At 42.5% G+C, this 24,673-nt stretch overlaps 1 protein-coding gene across 4 annotated transcripts in view; it reads left to right on the top strand.

Moving 5' to 3' along the window:
* SPTBN2 (spectrin beta, non-erythrocytic 2) overlaps window positions 1-24,673 on the top strand; it is a 293,681-nt gene that overhangs the window by 160,443 nt on the left and 108,565 nt on the right. For all 4 annotated transcript variants that reach the window (XR_004540403.1, XM_033955666.1, XM_033955664.1 and 1 more), the window contains 5 exons: window positions 96-320; window positions 5,885-5,974; window positions 6,493-6,753; window positions 12,822-12,952; window positions 20,259-20,463. Coding sequence is in view for 3 of the 4 variants with exons in the window: in XM_033955666.1 (XP_033811557.1) it covers window positions 96-320; window positions 5,885-5,974; window positions 6,493-6,753; window positions 12,822-12,952; window positions 20,259-20,463 (912 nt within the window). In the remaining variant the exon portion in view is untranslated. The remainder of the gene's footprint in view (window positions 1-95; window positions 321-5,884; window positions 5,975-6,492; window positions 6,754-12,821; window positions 12,953-20,258; window positions 20,464-24,673) is intronic.

Below are 24,673 nucleotides of genomic sequence, written 5' to 3'. Positions count from 1 at the left end.
TCAGGCCACTTTTTAGATGTTTTTTGGTTTTGATTATGAGCCCCATAGTGATCAGATTATGATCAGATTGTGATACTGAGTTTCCCTTCTTTCAGATGCTGGAGAGTCAGATGGAGATTCGGGAGAAGGAGGTGGAAGCCATTAAGATTCAGGCACTGGCCTTGAGCCAGGAGGATGCAAACAAGGACGAGGTAGATTCCAAGCCCTGGAATGTAGAAAAGAAGTTTAATGTGCTACGTGGCCCACTATGTGAAAGGCGCAGGCTACTTCTTGCATCTAAGGAGGGGCACCAGTTCAACCGAGACCTGGAGGATGAGATTGTGAGTATCTGGGACATTGTGGGCAAGGGTACCCAGCCACATCCCTTTGGAACAGTATATCCGATGTTTATGCACAGAAGTAGATTTAGGGAACAAGTGAGACAGGAACATAAGAAAACCCATACTGTGTGACCCCCTTTCTTACCCAGATGCTTGGAAGGGGGACACAAAGTTATTTTATTTTTGTAAGGCCCAGAGCTGGGACCAACTTATCAGCTGGAGTCCCAGACCGAGCAAGCACTAGACAATCCACTCTCTCTCTTTGAATAATGCAGACCACACCAGTAAGTCCAAAACAAAATCCACCTTTACTTCTCCTTTGTGAAATAAGCAGAGGTACATTCCTTTAACAGTGGCCCCAGGACCTGGAATGATCTTCCAACAATCATCAAGACAGAACCTACCTACCTTGGATTCTGGAAAAAAAAACCTGAAAACTCTCCTTTTTGAGAACATATACACCATTGACACTTAACAAATATACATCAATTACTTAGCTCTCCATCCTCCCAAACCCTACATGAGCTTCCCTTTGAGCTCTTTGTTGCATACCTTTACGGTAAATTAAACCACTATGTTGTAATCTCTAATGGCATTTCTGCGTATGCTTCTCAATACATCTGGTAATTTTCTTCTAGTATACCTACATCTAATTTTTGTAACTCAAATTTATAATATAAACCCTTAATTTGTAAGTCATCTTGAACCTAGGTAGGCATAGAGCAGGGATCTCAAAGTCCTTCCTTGAGGGCCGCAATCCAGTCAGGTTTTCAGGATTTCCCCAATGAATATGCATTGAAAGCAGTGCATGCACATAGATCTCATGCATATTCATTGGGGAAATCCTGAAAACCCGACTGGATTGCGGCCCTCAAGGAGGGACTCCTGGCATAGAGTGATTCAGAAATTAAAGATCAGATTCATTTCTGCTACATCCCTTCTGGATTTTATATGCAAGGTGTCCAATCCATAGCCACGATTCAGTACATGCAGAAAACCAACACTTTTCTCACCATGTGCACCACCTACTACTGAGAGAGAGACAGAGCCACCTACAGTTTCAATTTCTGCAAGAGATCCATGCAGAAGTCTTTTTGATTTGCTCTGCTTCTTTTTCTTATTTTGGGGGATTTCAAGTTCATTTTCGGTGGCTTTGGTGCTGAGTGACCCCTTGCGGTGGTCTTTTGCTTGAGGAAAGGAAGTAGTTCTGTGGAGCCGGACTGTTGCTTCACATAGAACCTTCAATGGACCTGTGGAGGCAGTCTGCTATGTGCCACCCTGTTCGGGCTCGGGCCCCCTGGAAGCTAGCTTGCCTTATGACCATGTCAGAGGTTTAAGTGCAGGCTGGGTGCGTCCTGAGTAACATCCCTTGGGGTATCAAGGCGCAAGCTGCATTTCCTGCCCCTGGTCATGTGGAAAGGTTTTCAGGGGGCGGAGGTCTGTTGGGGTTCATCCGACTGGCAGTCCGAAGATCTTGAAGTTCAATCTTTTTGGAGCTTTTCTGAGGCAGAAAATCCCTTTTCTCCATTCAGCTGCAGAATTCCGCTCACCCTCATTAGACGATATCTATAGAAAACTACAGACTATGAACACATCAAACAATTCTTCTGAACCGATCCCTCTAATTACTCTCAAAAAACATTTTTCCATTTTTGGTCCATGCCTTCTAGAGATGATAACTAAAAGCCTCTCAACAGGAACTTTGCCCAGGCCATGGAAATCTGCCACTGTATTCCCCAAACTCAAATTAGCAAACTCTTCTGAAAAGCAATGCTCTAGCAAACCTTCCCTTTATAGCCAAAGTTACAGAAAAACTGGTATTCAATCAACTAATCTAATCTAATCTAATCCTTAGGTTTGTATACCGCATCATCTCCACGTTCGTAGAGCTCGACGCAGTTTACAGTAGGAGAAATAGGAAGGAACTACAACAGAGGGTTAGAGGTAGAAGTGTGAAGAAAATTTAGAGGACTTGGGATGCCAAGATATAAGAGTTTCCTTGATTCCTAAGTTGGAGGGAGACTTACATTTTTTGAGAAAAGCCAGGTTTTCAGATGTTTGTGGAAAACTTGGAGAGAGCTCAAGTTCCAAAGAGGGGAGGTAAGGTTGTTCCAGAGCTCAGTGATTTTGAAGTGGAGGGAGGTCCCTAGCTTTCCTGTGTGGGAAATGCCTTTTAGCTAGGGGAAGGATAGTTTTAATTTGTGGGAGGATCTGGTGGTATTAGGGTTTGAGGAATTCCAAGAAAGAGGGATAAAGGGAGGGAGGATACCATATAGGATTTTGAAAGTTAAACAGGCGCATTTATAGTGGACCCTAGCGATTATTGAAAGCCAGTGGAGCTTGGCCAGGAGCGGGGAGACATGGTCAAATTTACTTTTAGCGAAGATGAGCTTGGCCGCGGCATTCTGAATCCGTTGGAGTCTGTGGAGGTTTTTCTTAGTTAGGCTTAAGTAGATAGAGTTGCAATAGTCCAATCTGGAGAGGATGATGGATTGGACAAGGAGGGTAAAATGTTTTTGATGGAAGCAGGATCTAACTTTCCTCAGCATGTGAAGGCTGAAAAAGCATTTTTTTACCAAGGATTGGAGGTGGTCATTGAAGGACAATGTGGAATCAATGATGATGCCCAAGACCTTGCTCGAGAACTCAAGCTGCAGAGAGGAGCCAGAGGGTAGTGGGATGGAGGTGGGTAGGTGATCTAGTTTTGGACCGAGCCAAAGAAGTCTTGTTTTGGACTCATTCAATTTCATTTGCACAGTGTGGGCCCAGGATTGTAGGTTCATTATACAAGAGGATATGTTCTTAGACAGGTCGGTGAGGTTCGAATCGGTCTCGAGGAGGACGAGGATGTCGTCTGCATAAGTGTAAATTGTTTCAAGGGGGGATAGGTGGAGGAGTTTTAGGGAGGACATATAGATGTTGAAAAGGATAGGGGATAGTGGAGAGCCTTGCGGGACTCCACAATTCGGTTTCCAGGGGGAGGATGAGGTGCCATTCATGTTAACAATGTAAGAACGAGAGCGGAGGAATTTAGAGAACCAACCTAGGAATGTGGAGTTGATACCTATCTCAGAGAGTTGGCAAACAAGAATATCATGGTGAACAACGTCGAAAGCAGCGGAAAGGTCAAATTGTAGGAGGACGGCGAACTTGTTTCGAGAGTGAAGTTGTTGAACCCTTGAAATCAGGGAAGACAGTAGGGATTCGGTGCTGAAGTTAGGACGAAAGCCATATTGATAGGGTAAAAGAATAGAGAATCTCTCTAAGTATGATGAGAGTTGGGAAGAAATGATGGACTCTAGCATCTTGGTTAGGAGAGGGATATTTGCAATTGGGCGATAGCTGGATGGTATGGAAGGGTCAAGATCAGATTTTTTTCAGTAGTGGGGTCAAGGCGATATGACCCATTTCTGGGGAGAAATGGCCTGACTGAAGGGCGGAGTTTATGAGAATGGAGATAGAAGAAATAGCCTGAGCGGGAATGTTCTCGTATAGGTAGGAGGGGAATGGGTCCAAGGAGCAATTACAGGATTTCAGTTTGAGGCAGAGATTGAGGACCAGGGATTCAGATACACGCTCAAAGGTGGTCCAGGATCTGTCAGCTGGGATAGGGTTGGAGACCATTAGGGTGGGAGTGGAATCGGTGGGCACTAGGGAGTTGTAAGAGACTGAAGGAGGGAAAGAGCATCTCAAGGAAGAAACCTTATCATTGAAGAATTTTGCTAGAGCATCGGCTGAGAGAGAGGAAAATACCAATACCATTCACCCCAACCAAACCGGCTTTCACTCCCACTATTCCACAGAACTTTCCTTAATTGGCCTAACTACAGCTATCCACTATTTCAAAGATCATCATAAATTAGTCCTATTGATAACATTGGCTCTTACAGTGGCTTTTGACACAATCTACTGGTATTTCCAGTATGGTCCTACAATGGTTTTCTTCATATTTCCAAGACCGTATTTCTCAAATCTACAGAGTCCCTTGGGGATCTATTCTTTCACCGCTGCTCTTTAACATCTTTCTAGCCTCTCTAGCTTAGTCTATAGGATTTACGGTTATTGCATATACAGGGTTTAAATTGAAAAATGACAATAATGCATTAAATCTCTATGAGCAAAGAGAAGTCAGAAAAAAAAACAATGAGAATGTGAGCGTCGTAAGCATAATAAACCCAAGCATTATAAGTGCAGTCAACGTGATAAAGATGATTAAAAAGATCAAAAGAACACTGCCTAAAGTATCATCAATGTTGATCACAAAAAATTCACGTTCATCTAAAACCATGATCTTACAAAATAACATATATAGATGAATCTGAATGCAGTGCATTATACTGAGTCTTCAAATGAAACCTCATGAGGGTACATATGATCTGCCGCTCCAGTGGACATAACATGAAAAAATACCTTAGCACAGTACTTCGGGCACATTACTAAAAAGTAAATCCTGAAATTAAACAAAATATGAACTATAAAACAAAGGCCAATAAAACTTTGTATTTAAAAAGTATTAAAAAATACCATAGAGACTCACCCACCAGGGAAACACACAGCGGTTCAAGCTCTGTATGGTGAATGCGGTTAAAGTGACGCTCTAAAAAGCATGTTCATGAGCCTCTTGTTGATGATGTGTGCTGCCAAAGATATTACGTCACCAATGCGCGTCTCTAAAAAATTACCAGTTTTAAAAGGCTAAAAAGTCACTCTTTATTTCTGAGTTATAGCAATAAGGAAATAAGGAATGTATTCACTCCTTGATATCTGATGGGTACCTGTTGCCTGAATTGGCCACTGTCCAACAGGATTCTATTCTATTCCCAGCGAGGTTAGTGAGGTTCGAATCTGTCTCAAGGAGAACAAAGATGTCATCTGCATACGTTTCAAAGAGAGAAAGATGGAAAAGCTTCGGAGTGGTCAAGTAAATGTGGAAGAGAATAGGAGACAAAGGTGATCCTTCCAAGAAGATGACAAAGTGCTATGAGCAAGATCGTAAGAATTACAAGAACCAGTCTAGGGCTATAGAACCAGTGCCTATCTCAGAAAGTTGATAGTCAAAATATCATGGTGAATGACGTCAAAGGCTGCAGATAGATCAGATTGAAGCAAAATTGTTACACGAATGAAGTTGCTGGACCTTTGAAATTAGTGAGATTAGTAAAGATTTGGTACTAAAATTAGGTCTAAATTCAAATTGGCAAGGTAAAAGAATGGAGAATCTCTCCAAATATGATGAAAGCTGAGCAGATATAATAGACTCTAACATTTTGGTCAGTAGAGGAATATTCGCTATAGGTTGGTAACTAGATGGAGAAGATGGGTCTAGACCTGCTTTTTTCAGTAAGGACTTTTAAAGACCCAGTTTGGCACATGTTATGTTCATATGTTCTGTCTTTGCAGCTCTGGGTGAGTGCAATTCTGTGTATGTCTGTGGTTTGAAACAGTATTCAGTAATCTCTTTATTCTTTCTATGCAGTTATCAGTGAGTGAGTGCATTTATAACGTGAGTAGATATTTGTGTATATGTGATTCAGCAATTGATAATTCATGTCCTCTGTTTATAGCTTTGGGTGGGTGAGCGTCTGCCATTGGCAGTCTCTACAGAACATGGCAGAGACCTTCCTAGTGTACAGCTCCTAATCAAGAAAAATCAGGTGAGTAATTAAATCTAAATTCTTAATCCTCCCTTGATTTCTCTCTTGCCAAGTTCCAAGTTTATTTAGAATTTGTTATACCACCTTATCATAGATTTCAAGGTGGACGTACAATAAAATCAAAGGAAGAACACAAAGAGGCTAAACTAATTAAACATCAAACAAGACAATAAGATAGACGAGACAAAATTAAACGAACTGGAACAAGAGGGAGAGGGAAGAAGTACAATATAATTAAAGGAAAGAAAGGAGAGGGGAAAAGAACAGATCCGTCCTTCTGTGTCTCATTTCTCTGTCTGTTTTTGTCACTCAATCTCATCTGTCCCACTTTAGGTTTTTTTGCACTACCTACTTTTTACTTTCTCCCTATGTGTTTCTCATATCTTCTCTCCCTGTGATAGGGAAAATGGAACTCCAGTGCCCAGTACTGTTGATATGGCTGTGCTGAAGACCTTTGAAAAATAGGTTTTCTTTGTGATTATTCCCTTGACTGCCCCTCCTTGCTTTCTCCCTTGTAGACACTGCAGAAGGAGATCCAGGGTCACCGTCCACGCATAGATGACATCCAGGAGCGAGGCAAGACCATGGATACGCTGGAAGTCCAGAAACGGCTGTCCACACTATTAGACGCTTGGAAGGAGCTGGTGAGAGAGACAGAGAAACGACATGAGCGGCTGGAACAGGCCCAACGGGCCCAGCAGTTCTACTTTGATGTTGCTGAGGCTGAGGCCTGGATGGGGGAACAAGAGCTGCACATGATGTCTGAAGAAAAGGCCAAGGTTTGTTTTTGTTCTCTGCATGGTAGATATTTGCACAAAGTAATGCAAAAGTTTTGTTTTAATCATGGAGAGCACAGTTTCCAAAGACAGTTACCCAGGCTTAGCATGGCTAAAAGTATACATGGGATTCCCCTGCAGCAGTGTTTCCAGCTATGGGGAAAAGAGGCATTCCTTTAGGGGTGACAGGTCAAGGAAATAAAGCAGTACAAATGAAATCCATTTTTAAATCAACCATCCTCGCAAACTGTAAAGGAACTTTTAAGATATGTGTTTCTTTTTTAAAAATTGTGTACACACAGTTAAAGCACATTCCTAGGTTGCAAGGAGGCAGCCTATTTAAAAGTTGACCCTCCATGCATTCTAGTTCACTTATGTACCCAAAATTTTGATTTTAGAATTGGGTGTGGATTTTAGAACTTGGCATAGGATTTTAATGTGAAAGTCTGGAAAATGGAAACAGATGAAAGGGCCAAGAAGAACAAGAACCATGAACAAACCCTATATGCAGGAACGAGTATGCATGAGGATCAATAAGGTACATACTTCTACCTATGGGAAGAGTAGGCAGGTTCAGGGTGGCTTTGATGAGGCAACAGAGGTTTGCATTGTTTTTTAGTGAAAGTTTACAAGGATTTTTTTTCTTTAGACAAATTACAAAGGAAAAATACAATTAAATTAGTGCATAGCTTGAAGGTAAAAGTACTCATGGATTTAGCATCAAAGTATAGTTTTGAAAACTGTCCCTTATGAGGGAAACTTTGGAGTTGCCTACATTGGTAAAAAGTGTATGTACTGTATACTTTCCATTTCATGGAGTTACCCGGATTTTCAAAATTAAAAGTATGTCTGTACTTAGAGGAGGGGAAAGGGCGGGAGGTGGGCCAACCTAGACTTAGTCGTACCGCAAGTATAACCAAAACTTTAACAAGGTTGTCCAGTCAGAACTTATACGTTTTGACTTAGACTAAGACCTGACCTGGAAGGCTTTCCTTTGACTTCAGCTCTGACATGTTTCGGTGGAGCGGGGCGGGTAGGAAGGAGGGATCCTTGGCAGCGTCTTCGGCGGGCAGGTGGAGGTAAGGAAGGAGGAATCCCTGGTGGCGGCTTCGGCGGGCAGGAAGAAAGGATCCTGGCAGTGGCTTTGGAGGGCGAGTGGATGGCAGGAATGACGAACATAGTAGATGACGGCAGATAAAGATCCGAATGGTTCATCCAGTCTGCCCAACCTGATTCAATTTAAATTTTTTTAATTTTTTCTTCTTAGCTATTTCTGGGCAAGAATACAAAGCTCTATCCGATACTGTGCTTGGGCTCCAACCGATGAAATCTCCGCCAAAATCCACTCCATCCCATCTAAACCCTCCCAGCCATTGAAGCCCTCTCCAGCCCATCCTCCCCAAATGACCATATACAGACACAGACCGTGCAAGTCTGCCCAGTACTGGCCTTAATTCAATATTTAATATTATTTTCTGATTCTAGATCCTCTGTGTTCATCCCACGTTTCTTTGAACTCAGTCACCATTTTCCTCTCCACCACCCCTCTTGGGAGCGCATTCCAGACATCCACTGTAAAGTAGAATTTCTTAACATTGCTCTTGAATCTACCACCCCTCAACCTCAAATTAAGTCCTCTGGTTTTACCATTTTCCTTTCTCTGGAAAAGATTTTATTCTACATTAATACCCTTCAAGTATTTGAATGTCTGAATCATTTCTCCCCTGTCCCTCCTTTCCTCTAGGGTATACATATTCAGGACTTCCCTGGTTGTGGCTTCAGTGGGCATGTAGAGAACAGGAAGTAGGAATCCTGGCAGTGGCTTCGGCAGGCGGGTGGATGGCAGGAAGGAGAAATCCTCAGCAGTGGCTTGGGCGGGTGGTGGACAGGAAGGAGGGATCCCCGCCGGCAGCTTCGGCAGGCAGGTGGAGGGCAGGAAGGACAAATCACCGGTTGTGGCTTCGATGGGCAGGTGGAGGGCAGGAAGGAGGGATCTCAGGTGAAGGGTTTGGCGGGTGGACAGGCAATAATCTCGGCGGAGTTCAGTGCCGCGTACCCCCAAGTGGCTTGTATAGCCTTAACGATACACGTACCGCGTGTTGAGAAACACTGCCTTAAAGTGCCCCTCTGCTCTGCTAAGCTCAGATGTCTGTGTGACCATCTGAAGCTGTAGGAGGGAGTGCTGAAAATTCTCAGCCCTACCAAGAAGAAATGATGTGGATATTGTTCAATCAATGATCTGAAACAATGTCAAAACATAGAATTTTGTTTCTGCAAATTGGCACTTAACAAAATAAGATAACACTGTTTGCATCTACAGTGACAAATTAATACTCAGAATTTAGGAAATTGGTTGCTTGGGCTGAGAACTTTTCAATACCCCTTCATGAAACAGGCTAGGGTACTGGGTGTTTGTTTTTTTACAGCTTTGGGTGGGGGGATATGCCTTAATCCAGTGGTCTCAAACTCAAACCCTTTGCAGGGCCACGTTTTGGATGTGTAGGTACTTGGAGGGCCGCAGAAAAAATAGTTAATGTCTTATTAAAGAAATGACAATTTTGCATGAGGTAAAACTCTTCATAGTTTATAAATCTTTCCTTTTGGCTAAGTCTTAATAATAATATTGTCATTTATAGCTAAAGAGACATATGATCAAGAAATTGTTTTATTTTACTTTTGCGATTATGATAAACATACCTAGGGCCTCAAAATAGTACCTGGCGGGCCGCATGTGGCCCCCGGGCCGCGTGTTTGAGACCACTGCCTTAATCCCTCTACTGGTCAGTTGGGCACCTTTTTGATCCTTATTAATTTTTAAAACAGGTCTAGCCCCAAACGTCTAAATGGTGTCCTGAATTTTTTTTTTGTTAAAAGTTTGATTATCCCTATAGGACATCCAAGTCCTAAGCCTGTCCTAAGCCCACCAAAATCAGGCCTCTAACACGCTCTCTTAAGATTTAGACGCACTGGAGAGAAATAGACCAGAAAGACGTATGGAAAGTCTGTTTTGAGAATGGCCACTTGGACATTTTAACTAATAAGATGTCCGCGTGCTGGTTTATACTGTCTTTTGGACATCTATCTTTTTTGAAAAAGAGCCTGATAGTTTGGAAGACATAGTGTGGTAGATACAATGAATGTGTGTGGCGCAGTGGTTGAAGCTACAGCCTCAGCACCCTGGGGTTGTGGGTTCAAACCCCGTGCTGCTCCTTGTGACCCTGGGCAAGTCACTTAATCCTCCATAGTCCCAGGTACATTAGATAGACTGTGAACCCACCGGGACAGAGAGGGAAAATGCCTGAGTACCTGATTGTAAAACCGCTTAGATAACCTTGATAGGCGGTATATAAAATCCTAATTAAAAAAAAAAATAGTATATTATGACAGAAATGGTGACAGTATGACAAATTGTGGCAAAACATTATATGACAAAACATAGCATGGTCAGACAGAGTATAGTGGGACCATGCATAGCAGTGGAGGATATACATTATACCATTGAAGGGGGACTTGGTATGGTAGAATATTATATGATGGGCATGGTAGGATAAAGCACATCAGCGTTTGAGACTCGTATGGGTAATGCCCTACAATAATGTCACTCCTTTTCTTAAGATGCCATCTACTGTTTTAAATTGTATTTTGCTCTTCACTTTATACTTTGCCATTTGACTGAAATTTTTTCCGTCTTTCCTTTCCATCCAACTATAGACCTATATCTAATATTAACAGAAAAAGTTGTTTTCAACCAAATTTCAGAGTTCGTAGAAAAAACTAATGTGTTACAGCCAAACTGGCTTTAGACAACACCATAGTACTGAACATTCACTAATTGGCATGACTACTTCCATCCAATATTTTTTAGACCATCATCAATCGGTGCTGTTAATTTCCATTGACCTTTCAGCAGCATTTGACACAATTGATCATCAACTTCTTCTCGGCAGACTTCAATCTATTGGTGTTACAGATCAAGTTCTTTCTTGGTTTACATCATATTTCACTGATCGCACTTCTACTGTTCTTTTCAATGAATCTTCTTCTAAACTTACACAGATTGCACATGGGGTCCCTCAAGGGGCCTTTACTTTTCAATTTCTTTCTTGCACCACTAATGACTTTATGCCAATCTGTAGGCTTTCAAGTTTATGCCTATGCTGATGATATCCAGCTACTGCATCCATTAAACAATAATGACACTACTGAAATATTAGCTATTAATGAAAAACTTGACCAAATTTATCACTGGCTGGATACAAACAGATTGGCTCTTAACATAAAAAAAACTAATGTTATGCTTTTTCCATGGAAAGATAGTTTTCCTCTTGCTACTCCAATTTCTATTCAAAATGTACCCCTGCAATTAGTTAAAATAATATTAAAATCTTAGGGGTGATTTTTGATAATAAACTAAATTTTCACGATCATATTAGTAGTATTATGAAAACTACCTTTTATAGATTACGTAAAATTCGATTGATTTCTACATTTTTATGTCCCAAATCACTTAACATTCTCATTCACTCTTTGGTGATTTCTAAAATCGACTATTGCAATTCTCTTTTCAAAGGAATTGCGTTACATGAAATAAAACGTCTTCAAATTATACAAAATGTTTCAATTAAGCTTATAACAAAATCTAGAAAGTTTGACCATGTAACACCTCTTCTTAAAAATGCACACTGGCTTCCAGTTATTCACAGAATTACGTATAAACTTTGTATAATTACCTTCAAAACCCTCTTTAATAAGACTCCCGCTTTCTTATTTAAATTATTAATTCCTTATGCTGTAAAGAGAATTTTAAGATCTAATGAACAAAACCTATTGACTATTCCTTCGTTGAAAATTATAAATACAAGACGACAATTCATTTTTTCAGTTACTGCACCACAGACTTGGAATGCCCTTCCTATATTTTTAAGGGAAGAACAGGAATTCGGAAAATTTAAAAGTAAATTAAAAACATTTCTTTTCAAGGATGCCTTTGAAAACTAATTTTAATATTCTACAAACCCAATAAAATAAATCTTGTTATATTTTGTTATTTTGTTAACCTTCTGTATTTTCCCTTAAATGTTAAATCTTTACTTTAAAGATTTGTATTTCATACCTCCTTACCTAATGTTATGAGTATGTTAAATTGATTGTAATTCTGTACTTTTCAAGTTTTGTTTTATTTACTGTATCGTTACCCAATAAATGTAATTTTAGACTGTACATCGCTTAGAAGTATGATTAAGTGATTAATCAAAAAACCTATTAAAACTTGAAACTTGAAGTAGTTCACTGAAACAGATATGTGCATGCTTCTACTAGAAATGCTCAAATTGATGCCACCTGTTGCTTGGAACCGTGCATCGTATTATATTCAGTATTCTGGGGTCCTTTTACAAAGGCGCGGTAGCCAATATAGCGCACACTAAATATTAGCGTGCACTAAACGCTAACATGTCCATTATATTCTATGGACGTGTTAGTGTTACAAAACTAGTACTATCTATAATGTCACTTATATGCTTGGCTCTATGTTCTTTAATTCTGTGTCGTGAAGCATAGGTTTATGGGTTCAACTTTCTTTGAATGTGTTTTTTTTAATTTGGTGTGCGCTTTAATCTGTGCTTGAGGATTTTGATTTGAATTTTGGTTTTGTATCATCGTATTGATTTGATATGCTAATTTGTAATTTTATGTGTGATTTGACAGCCAAACCCTCATGCAGCCTGCTGGGGCAAAACGTGGCCACGTCGGATATTTTGTGTGTAATAAATTGTGCTTCTCTACCTGCTGCTCTGCTTTGTTGTGTCTGCTGTTTCTCTGTTTGCGGATCACGGCTTCTAGTGTTTTTGACTCACATAAATGGCTTTGAGAAATATCCACCCTATAGCTTCCAGATAGTTTTGCCCTTGTCTGAGCTTCTTTCAGAAGTATCAGGGAAGTAAGTGGTCATAAAGCTAGCGGCTGTTGAAATCTGCTGGTCAGCTCCAAATTGATGGCCACCCATTTGATCCTGTATTTTGGGCTCTAGTTTGCATAGTTAACCTTTTCTACCACCCCTCTTGTTTTTCTAGGATGAGCTGAATGCTCAGGCTATGCTGAAAAAGCATCTGGTGATGGAGCAGGAACTGGGAGATTATGCACAGACCATCCATCAATTGGCAAATGCCAGCCGGGACATGGTATCAAGTGGACATCCAGAGAGGTCAGTATATATAGGTATAACCCTAGTCCCACTTGCTGGCTAAGCTTCTCAGGGTAGGCACTAGTGTTGCACGATTCAGGATAAAAAAAATTTGATTCGATTCAGCCTATTGAATCGATTTTTCAATTCGATTCGATTTTCCTGCCCAAGTGGATGTTTTTTTTAAAATATCCTGGTGGGTTTATTTTATAGCCTCTTCACCCACTTTGCCCTCTCCTGGCGCTGTGGTGTAAACAAAATAAACAAACAAAAAACACTTTTCCTCTCTCTCTTAAATCCTAGCTCACATTCGTTGTCTAACACCATAAAATAGAAAATAAAATTATTTTTTCTACCTTTTGTTGTCTGCTCATTATTCAAATCTTATCAGTCCCAGGCTCCGGTTGTCTTCTGATATCTTGCTTGCCAGGGTCTCCTTTCTTTTTTCTCCATGCTAACCATCTATCTTCTGTCTCTGTCCTCCCCTTCCGTTTCCCTTCCCTCCCCTGGAGGTCTGGTATCTTTCCTTTTTTTCATCTCCATCCACAGATCCACCTTTTCTGAATTACCCTTTCATCCTTCATCTCTCTCTCCTTTCCCATCACCCCAGGGTCCACCATCTCTTCCTTTCTCTTCCCAACTACCCTCCTATCCAGTATCTCTATCCTCCCCTCCACACGATCCCTTGTGTCCAACTTCTCTCCCTTTTTGTTCCTTTCCTCCCTAAATCCCATTGTCCACTATCTATCTCCCTCTCCTCTTTTTAGATCCTTATTTCTTCTATCCTTCCCCCATCTCCCCTTTCCATGGTCTCCCCCAAGTCCATCTCCCCCCTCCACCAAGTTCATTTCTCCCATCTATCTTCTCCCCATCTCTCCTCCAGTCCACCAACTCCCCATCTCACCTCTCCCTCCATCTACCTTTTTTAATTTTTTTATGGCACTCCTAAGACCCCACCACCACCACACCCCCGCACCTTTCCCAAAAAGAGTCCAGAAGAGGTCTGCCGGTAGCGGTAGCGATCCACTCCTGCCACTACTCCTAGCGTCTTCTCTCCACTGCGGCCTGCCCTAAGTGAAAATTTCCTGTTTCCGCTTGGGCAGCCGAATGGAGAAAAGACGCCCAGAGTAGCAGCAGGATAATGAATTGAATTCGCTACCGCCGCTTTTGCCTGGCCAGGGAACTGAGGAGAAAGCCTTGCTTGCGGGAAGGAGAGAGCCGTGCTGCCCCGATCTGCACCAGAGATCCGTTCAGGCTTCCCCTCTGCCACCGGAGTCCTTGCTTCGATGTAACTTCCGGTTTTGCAAAACCAGAAGTTATATCAGAAGCAAGGACTCTGGTGGCAGAGGGGAAGCCCGAACGAGTCTCTGGTGCAGATCGGGACAGCAAGGCTCTCTCCTTCCCAGCCAGGCAAAAGCTGCGGTAGCAACAGGGCCAACGAATCGGTAAGTCCTATTTTCTTTAATAATAAACCGATTCGAATCAATTCACCAAAAGTGAATCGGAGAATCAATTCGAATCACGAATCGGGCAGCACTAGTAGGCACCCTGACCAGGATTCAAAAAAAAGACAAAGTAGTCAGGTCCTCCTCGAGCTTGAGCAAAGTGCGGCAAATAGTTTGCACGATGGTAGAAACATCTTCCTCGGCACCGCCTTCAGGGACACCTCGAAACCTCAAATTATTCCAACGACCATGATCACACCGGGGCTTTGTCTACTTCTTTGTACATCGAATTTCAAGATTTACTAATAGTAGCAAGCAATCACTAGCTAAAGATGCCAGGTTAAAAAAAAAGCACTTTCAAAGGGGAGATTAGACGAATTTTGATGAGGGTGCTTTGGGAACTGAAAGCAAAGCTGCCTTTCGGCAAGCGGACATCACTTCCTCCCACACCCTGGGTATTTTGTTTCACCCATCTCTGGATGACTGGTTCATCAGGGTCCCCTTGGAGTCTGAGGGGCTTCAGGCTGTTCATCAGGTTGTGCAGTTGCTGCAGCGCCTGAGTGGGGTGATCAACTTCACGAAGAGTCACCTCGAGCCGACTCAGACTTTGGAATACAAGGGAGTTCACTTTCTCACAGGCCAGCACTAACTACCCGTGTCCTGTCAGGAGACCCTATGACTAGGTCTTAGGGACTTCAGGGCCACTCCAGTCCCAACAGCCTGGCAGTACTGGTTCTGGGGACCATGGTGGTAACGAATGATATGGTCCCTTGGGCCAGAGCCCATTTGTGTCTGCCGCAGGATGCCCTGATTTCATGTTGACGTCCGCAATGAGACCCATTACATACACCTCTGCCCTGGACGTCAGTAGCAAGAAATGATCTTGCCTGGTGGCTGCACTCTCTCGCTCTCCAGGGGTCTTCCCCTCTGGATTTCGGAGTGGGTGCTTCTGATGATGGGTGTGAGAAAGGCAGGGGGGTGGGGTATAGGACCATCCCTGTTCAAGGCCAGAGGGCTTCCTTGGAGCGTATGTGGTCACTCAATCGTCTGGAACTTTGGGTGCTTCATCTGGCTCTCCTCCACTTCTCAGGTCGTCTCTGTCATCAAGCCATCATCGACATTGCCACGGTGAGGGCTTATGTCATCTGGCAGGGGGACCTGAAGTCCCTCCTTGAGCGTAGATACTCAGCTTCTCTTCCTATGGGCAGAGAGACACCTAGTGGTGCTATCGGCAGCACACGTGGTCAGAGTGGACATCGTTCAGGCTGATTTTCTCAGTTGTCTGAGTCTGTACTCTGGATCCTATTTCCTAGGGCGTTTGATTGCATGGCAGTACAATGGGGGTATCCAACGTTCAACCTTTTGGCAACTAAGGCCAACCAGAAAGCTGTTCGGTTCTTTAGTTGATGTCATGAGACCGGTAGTGCAGGCCTGGACACTCTGGTTCAGCCCTGGCCATGGGAAGGTCTCCAGTTAAAAATGGCCTTTCTCTTCAATCCCCGCTAATACTTAAAAATCTACCTATCAAAGTGGTATCCTCTCTTAAATTGTTGGGAGTTACATTTGATAGTAAATTTTCTTATCACTTACATATTAGTTCAATTGTTCAATGTTGTTTCCACCGATTACATATGATTAAAGCTTTAGCAAAATTGTTAGAGCCCTCTTCTCTGAACATTTTAATCCATTCACTCGTCATTTCATGCTTAGACTACTGTAACGCCCTCCTCAAAGGCATTACAAAAAAGGAAATAAGAAGACTTCAAATAGTACAAAACACTGCAGTAAAAATCATATTCAATGCAAAAAAGTGTGATCATGTCACTCCCCTCTTACAGAAATCTCATTGGCTTCCAATAGAACATAGGATCACTTACAAAATCCTTTTACTTACTTTTAAAACCAGAGCAAATGATCAATCTGAATTTATTAACAACTTACTTATTCCATATAATCAATCTAGGGCTTTAAGATCCACAGCTCACAACCTTTTAACTATTCCCTCGTTGAAATATATCAGTACAATGAGGGCTACATTTTTTTCCTTTAGTGCCCCCTTACTTTGGAATAGTATTCCAAATCACTTACGCGAAATAACAAGTCTTGCCAATTTTAAGACAAAGTTAAAGACATTTTTATTCCTTGATGTCTTTGTTACTTAAACTGCCCTTTTAAGGACAAACCAGATTGGAAAGGTTTTTAACTCCAGTCTCCCTTCCTTTTGTTCTTTTCCTTAAATGTTGTTTCTCTTTCTATCAATTGTAGTTCTACCTCTCTTCCCCTTCATTCCCGTTCATCAACGTCTTTTAAAAAAAATTTGTCTTTTTCCCCAATTTGTCTTTGACTACACTCTGACTCTATTTGGTACACTGTTTTGGTATTTTTGTACACCACCTTGAAGGTTTGATTAGGCGGTATAAGAAATTTTAAATAAACTCGAAACTTGAAACTATATGTCTTCTCTCCGTGGTTCATGATAGGGCGTCTGTTGCACCAGATAGCGGCCCACAGAGGTCCTGTGTTCCTTGTCACCCCGATTGGTCGAGACGCTCATGGTATGCCGACCTAGTTCAGTTCCAGCAGGATCAGGGGCTCCAGCTCCCTTGTCACCTTCACCTACTCACACAGGGCCCAATTGAGCTGCAGGATCCAAACCACTTTGGTCTTACAGTCTGGCTATTGAGAGCGCGGCCTTAACTGGCTGGGTGTATTCTTTGGCAGTGGCTGCCCTATTACTTTGCAGCAACATGACATCCACAGTGGCTGCCTATTCAAAGGCTTGCAGTTGTTATCAGGCGTGGTGCATCCTGAGACAGGTAGACCTAATTGTTCCATCGCTTTCTCGTATCCTGGAGTTTCTGCATGCTGGCCTGATGACAGGCCTAGTGGTGGCTTCTATCCTTGTGCAGATTTCCAGTTTTTCTTATATGGGCCCTTGTTCTCTGAGAGGCTCCTTAGCAGCTCTTCTGTTTTTCTGTGGAGCACTCTGAGGTTTCAGCCTCCACTGTACTTTCCATATCTGACTTGGAATCTCCACCTGGTTCTCTGCTCTCAGGCTTGTCCACCTTATGAGCCTCTGGAGCAGGCATACCAAATGGATCTTACATTCTAAACTGTATTTTTGGTGGTCTGTTCCTCCACCTGCAGAGTTTCAGAACTTTGGATCTCTTTCTGAGTATTAAGGATTCCAATGTGATGCTACACACTGTTCCTTCTTTTCTTCTGACAGCGGTTTCTGCTTTCCATGTGAATCAGGAAGTCCAGCGGCCTGTTTTTGCTTCCTCCAGCTCAAGGGAGCAGGACTGGGTGTTGCGGTCCTTGGATGTGCACAAGCTCTTGTTGTGGTAGCTGGAAGTTATGAACGATTTTCGTCTTTCTCACCATCTTTTTGTTCTGGCAGGTTGGCTTCCAGGGCCACCATTTCCAGATGGATCCGCATGGTCCTTTCTGCTGCTTACGTTGTAGCCAGAATGAAGTCCCCCCCCCTTGGAGTGAGGGTTCATTCTACCAGAGGTCTCTTGTCCTCTTGGGCAAAGTCGTCGGCAATTTCTTTCGAAGAGATTTGTAGGTCTGTTATCTGGTCCTCTTTGCATACATTCCCTTAGTTTTATAGGATTGATGTGGCAGCCAAGCACATTCTCTGTTTTGTTACGTCCCACTAGTCCCAGAATAAAGTGGGATTGTACAAGAATGAAAGATCAGGTTCTAACCTTTACTAATCATCTTTCTTGTAAATCCATACTTTATTCTAGGAACCTACCCTATGCTTTGCTGATTTGCTGATTGTCTGCCTTTCCAAGTTCTGGAAAGCTGGATTTCTGTTTTCTGACTTTATAAGAGTGCCTTCAGAAAGGGTTTAGCACTCAGTTTTGGGGGGTTCCTTGTTCAGGCGCCCCTTTTGGACAGTGCAGGTTGTGTCTCCTTATAGCACTTTTTCTTGTCGTTTAGGTTTCTAATGTTTAATGACCTGGTCCAATTATGTTTAAGTTTTGCTGTTTTGTATTTCTTGATATGAGCAAATTAGACTTATTTATTAGGGAATGTTTCAGTCTCTCTTGTTTTTGTCCTCTAAAGATGTTCCTGGCTGTTTTATGACTAATTGATTCCTGGGGGGGCAGTGCTGAGGTGAGCTTAAGTCTCTGGAATATGAGGCTTCCTACAAAGTCCTGGCGGGTAGACAGAATTAATCCACTAGTCCTGGAATAAAGTGTGGATTTACAAGAAAGAAGAACAGCAAACGTTAGAACCTAATCTTGGATTTAGATGTTTTTTGTGAAAATGCCACTCCATGTGTCTACAAATCAGGTATCTTTCTCGATAGGAAGAGCCAGATTATAGAATGTACTACCAGGACAAGTGCAGTTATGTAAGAATTTGTAACAATTAGGCAACTGCTCAAGACTAATCTATTTGTGAAGGAGTTTTGTTGCTAAACTAGGGTATTTATGGCCAAGAAATGTGGAGAGCTTAAAAGAACTGCTCATAATTTATTAAGGAGGGAGGGAGGGATGAATTGTTGCTTTGTTGATAAGTTCTCTATATAAAGAAGATATATTTTATTTGGAAATGTGAAGAATTGTTATTGTGTTCTGTCCTATGAATAAATTGTGTATGTATTACAGTAATCCGCCTAGGTGTTAGGCAGGCAAGAAATATTAAAATAAATAAATTGCCATTGCCGCTCTTTGTGACTGTAGACAAGTCACTTAACCCTACTTTACTCTTGGTACAAAATAAGTACCTATATATAATATATAAATTACTTTGTAACCACAGAAAGGCAGTATATCAAAACCAATCCCCTATCTCACTCTGAGGGTTTACTATATTATAAATAAAAGCAAAACAGAACTGTGGAAATTATGATCTCAAAAACCAATCCTTCCTGCTGCTGAAGTCAAATGACTCCCCACCTGACAACCCCACCCCCACCCAGCAATGAGAGAGACACCGACGCCCTTCAGCCTCCTGACACACCTCGTAGGAGGGGCCTTAAACAACCTGGGCCAATCAGAGCCTCAGGCACCTCCTTGGTGCCTCCCAGGATGTACTGAGGAGGGGAAAGCCTGCCATTTTGAAGAGGCAGGCCTGCTGGATGGAGGGAGTAGGCATCCCTCCGGCCAGCCACCTAAGTCAGGTAAGGGGGAGTCATCGGAGGCTCGGCGGGATTGCGTGGCAGTGGGAGAGAGTGGGCATCTTTCCCGCTGCCAGGGGGGGGGGTCAGGTGGGGGGTCATTTGATGTCAGTGGGAGAGAGTGGGCATCTCTCCTGCCGGGGGGGGTGTTGTGGGTACGTTGCTTGGCAGCAGGAGAGAGTTGGGCATCTCTCCTGTTGTTGGGGGGGGTGTTGGGAAGGTTACTTGACTTTGGCAGCTCAATTTGGTTTTGTTGTGTGCGTTTATTCTGCGCATGTGCCCATCACTATCACCAGTGTGCCTCCTGAGATTTCAGTTGTGCCGTGGCACACTGGGGAGGAGGAGAGAAGCTGGCACTGGCTCACTGGCTATAGGCCATGCCTCTTGCGAAGAGAGGCACGTCCTGTAGGCAATCAACCGGCGCCAGCACCTCTCCTTCTCTCCAGCCCTTTTCCTTGCGGGCAACCCCAACTGCCAGCACAAGGCCAATTTGAAGGGCCTTTGCGCATGCGCTGCCATCAACTTGATGATGTCACGCATGTGCATGATGTCATCATGGCGACGCCGTGCATTTCCAGTTGTCTTGAGCCATGGACACTAGGTTTAGTGTGCCCTGGCTCAAAAAAGATTACGAGACACTGTACTAGAGTGTTGAAAAGTCCGGATGGGTTGAAAGTTGTGCCAAATTTATTTATGGTTGCTGGGATTAGGTCTGTGCACTGATGACTTCATGATCTGCCACATACAGTGATCGAATCACATTGCGCCAGGGACAAGTGGATAAGCTGTATGCCAGTCTGAAGGACCTGGCAGAAGAGCGCCGAGCTAAGTTGGAGGAGAGCCAGTGTCTTTGCCAGCTGAAGCGTGACATGGAAGACCTGGAGCAGTGGATCTCAGAGAGGGAAGTTGTGGCTGCTTCCCATGAACTCGGTCAAGATTATGAGCACGTTACGGTGAATAACCCTCATTTACATTTCTTTTTTTTAACTTGAAAATCTTTATTAAAAGTTTTATGTTATACAAGCAAAATGTGGATGTCAAAGCTCAATCACCCCATAGTATGTAACAAAACAGAAAACAGCAGAATCAGAAATCACATTAAAGCAAGAAGAAAACATCATTGACAAATAGATATCCCCTGCATTGAATCGCAAATCCCCCCACCCCTCCCAAATAAACTGAAATATCCAAAGTGGACAACTCCCTGTTGTTCCTTCAGGCAGTTATCCCCACAGCAACAATCCCCCCAATTCCCCCAGCCCCAGTAAACTTAAACCAAAGTATCAATCTTGTCCATAATAACAGTCCAAGTTCGAATAGATGAAAAATAGTGCCCATGCCGTTTGGCAATGGAAAGTTCCATGGTACACATTTGATGAAATTTCAGAGACCATTCTAACATAGCAGGCGCCTCAGATCTTTTCCAGTGATTAGCAATTAAACCAGGGGTGTCCAATGTCGGTCCTCGAGGGCCGCAGTCCAGTCGGATTTTCAGGATTTCCCCAATGAATATTCATGAGGTCTATTTGCATGCACTGCTTTCATTGTATGCTAATAGATCTCATGCATATTCATTGGGGAAATCCTGAAAACCCGACTGGATTGCGGCCCTTGAGGACCGACATTGGACACCCCTGAATTAAACATTTAGCCGCAGCCAGACCCCAACGGCGGAGTTTAGTTTGCCAAGCATGTTCACACACATTATGTAAGCCCAATAAACATTCCGTTGGTACCAACGGGAGGACAAATTGTAACAATTGGGATAAACAACCAACAATACGTTTCCAAAAAATTTGTAAAGGAAGGCAATCCCACCATATATGCAAAAATGTGCCCACAGCTCCCCCACACCTCCAACACATTGCAGAAGACCCCGGAAACATTTTATGTAACCTAGCTGGTGTATAATACCACCTGGTAAACACCTTGTAGGCGTTCTCCTGTATAAGAACACAAGAGGAGGCCTTACCCACCTCAAGACAAAGTTGGTTCCATTCCCTCTCCGAAAAAGAACACCCCAAGTCCCGTTCCCAAAGGTCTTTATATTTAGGATGAAAGGTAACCGAGCCCCGAAAATATTGATAGAGAACTGAAATGGGTTTTGGGCAGACTACGAAGTGTAAGCCACAGGTGTTCTAAGGGAGCCATTGACTTGATCGATTCCCCAGACCAGCCCTGCGATTGAATAAAATGGCGGGTTTGGGAGTAGGCCAAAAAATCCCCCTGAGGTAAAGCATTACTCCGCTGAAAGGCCTCAAAGGATACCAAAATCCCCTTATGGAGGACATCCGAAAATGTCCGAAGCCCTAGACGCTCCCAGCGCAAAAAAACCGAGCTCTCCCTACCCACCGGGAAGAAAGGTTCATCACACAACGCCCCCAAGAGTGAAGGCACCATCCCTGCTCCCCATCTCTTCCGCGTCTCACACCAAATCCTCAAGAGATGATTCAAAATAGGATTGCTCAAAGTTCTAAAAACCACCCGTTCTGATAAAGAAGACCAAATTAAGGATCGTAAAACCCGGTTACCCATTAGTTGCTGTTCCAATTGAACTAACACGTTTTTGTTCGGCTATATCCCAATCCAACAATAGTCTCAACTGCGCCGCCCTATAATATCAGAACAAATTGGGAAGCGCCCGCCCCCCCTCATTTACATTTCTTCATTGAGTATTTTGTTCATGATAGCACACCTTGACACCTTTTGAATATTGAGATAATACATACTTACACTTTTTTCTTGTTAACCCCTCCCCCACTCATTTTGCACTAGAGATTTTTAGCAGGGGCCAGTGAGGCTACAAAGTACTACAAAGCTCATAGGAATTCTATGAGCATCAGAGCATTTACCACGCCAGCTCGCACTAAAAACCTCTAGAACAGCTTGATAAAATAGGCCCTAAGTACATTATTAGCAAATGTTCGCAATTGATTGTTGTATTGGGGGACTGTTTTTAAGATTTTATGTTTTTATTATTATTTCTTATGTTTATTGGTTTTACTATCCATCTAGAGCTGCGATTGGTAGAATACAAATGTTTTTGACTAATTAAATATATTTCTACTTGAAAGACTACTAAGGAAGCTATGGAACCACGGGGTGCAAGGGGAGGTCCACCGATGGATCAAAAACTGGTTGGCGGACAGGAAACAGAGGGTTGGAGTAAAGGGCCATTACTCAGACTGGCAATGGGTCACGAGTGGAGTTCCACAGGGGTCGGTGCTGGGACCGCTACTTTTCAACATATTCATTAACGACCTGGAGGCAGGAACAAAATGTGAGGTTATTAAATTTACGGATGACACCAAACTATATCGCAAGGTAAATAACATGGAGGACTGCGAAGATCTCCAAAAAGATCTGACAACACTGGAAGAATGGGCCAAAAAATGGCAAATGAGTTTCAACATAGGGAAGTGCAAATTTAATTTAATTTAAGCCTTAAGTTTATATACTGCATCATCTCCACAAAAGTGGAGCTCGACACGGTTTACAAATCTTAAATATAGGAGGAAAGAGGAGAAAGATTTACAAGAGCATTTGAAAAGAGGAGAAGAAACAAAGAGAAAAGATGTTAAGATGAATTAAATAAGGAATGGGTACTTTGAAATTCCCTTACTGTCCCGAAGGCTCACAATCTAACTAAAGTACCAAAGACAAGCAAAATTAGTAAATATTATAAGAAAATAAAGATAGCGGAAATGAGATACAAAACATCCTAACAAGAATATATAGAGCTCTCAATATTTAAAACTATTGAAAAACAAAAATGTACATGCCAAGATAATAAAGTAATAAAAAGAAACTAATTAAATAAAATTAATTAAAAGTAAAGCTAAGCAAAATAAATAAAATAAAATAAGGTAAAAAGAAATAGATATAATATATATCATACATATAGAGAAAAAACCCCCGATGTTCATTTACAAAATGGGGGGATCAGCGCTAGGGGTGAGCGACCTTGAAAGAGACCTGGGAGTGATGGTAGACACAACATTGAAGGCGTCAGCGCAGTGTGCAACAGCCTCAAGGAAAGCAAACAAAATGTTGGGTATCATTAAGAAGGGTATCACGACCAGGAAGAAGGAAGTCATCCTGCCACTGTATCGTGCTATGGTGCGCCCGCACCTGGAGTACTGTGTTCAATTCTGGTCGCCGTACCTCAAGAAGGACATTGAGGTACTTGAGAGAGTCCAAAGAAGAGCAACTAAGCTAATAAAGGGCATGGAGGACCTCTCATATACGGACAGACTGAAAAGGCTAGGGCTTTTCTCCCTGGAAAAGCGGAGACTTAGAGGAGACATGATAGAAACCTTCAAGATCATGAAGGGCATAGAAAAAATAGACAGGGACAGATTTTCAAATTAAGGGGATCAACAAGTACAAGGGGGCACTCAGAGAAATTAAAAGGGGAGAAGTTTAGAACAAACACTAGGAAGTTCTTTTTCACACAGAGGGTGGTGGATACATGGAACGCGCTACCAGAGGATGTGATAAACAGGAGCACGCTACAGAGGTTCAAAGAAGCTTTGGATGGGTACTTGGAAGACAAAGGGATTGAGGTGTACAGATAAGAGTAGAGGTAGATTATAGGGATGGGATTAGAGGTAAGTTATAAAATTAATCAGGGATCACTGTTCAGGCACTAGGCCTGATGGGCCGCCGTGGGAGCAGACCGCTGAGCAAGATGGACCTCTGGTCTGACTCAGCGGGGGCAACTTCTTATGTTCTTCTTATGTTCTTATGTACTTATCAGGTGGTGCTGGAATACACATTAACTTATTTTTTAATGTATACCTTGTGCAGCAAAATGCAGAGAACAGAAATGAAAAATTTGTAAAAAGTGAAATTCAAAGGGGCCAGTTCACTAAACTATGCTAAGCAATTAGCACATAATGTTAGCACACAAGCACAATAACTGTTACTATGCTGACATGAGTGTATGTGCTAACCCTGTAAAGGAAACAACTGTGGAACCAATGATCTGGATCCAAACTTTATTCATAAGATTTGAATGTACAGGGACCACAAAGGATGATATGCTCAGCCATACACAGTATTCTGTTTTGCTTATCAGCATATCATCCTTTGTGGTACAAAGTGCTCCAGACCCTGGAAGAAGATCTTTCTGACCAAAACACGGACCGTGTCAGGTCTATA

Source organism: Geotrypetes seraphini, chromosome 8 (assembly GCF_902459505.1).
Source record: "Geotrypetes seraphini chromosome 8, aGeoSer1.1, whole genome shotgun sequence".
Lineage (NCBI taxonomy): Eukaryota > Metazoa > Chordata > Amphibia > Gymnophiona > Dermophiidae > Geotrypetes > Geotrypetes seraphini.
This window is presented reverse-complemented; position numbering and strand designations above follow the sequence as displayed.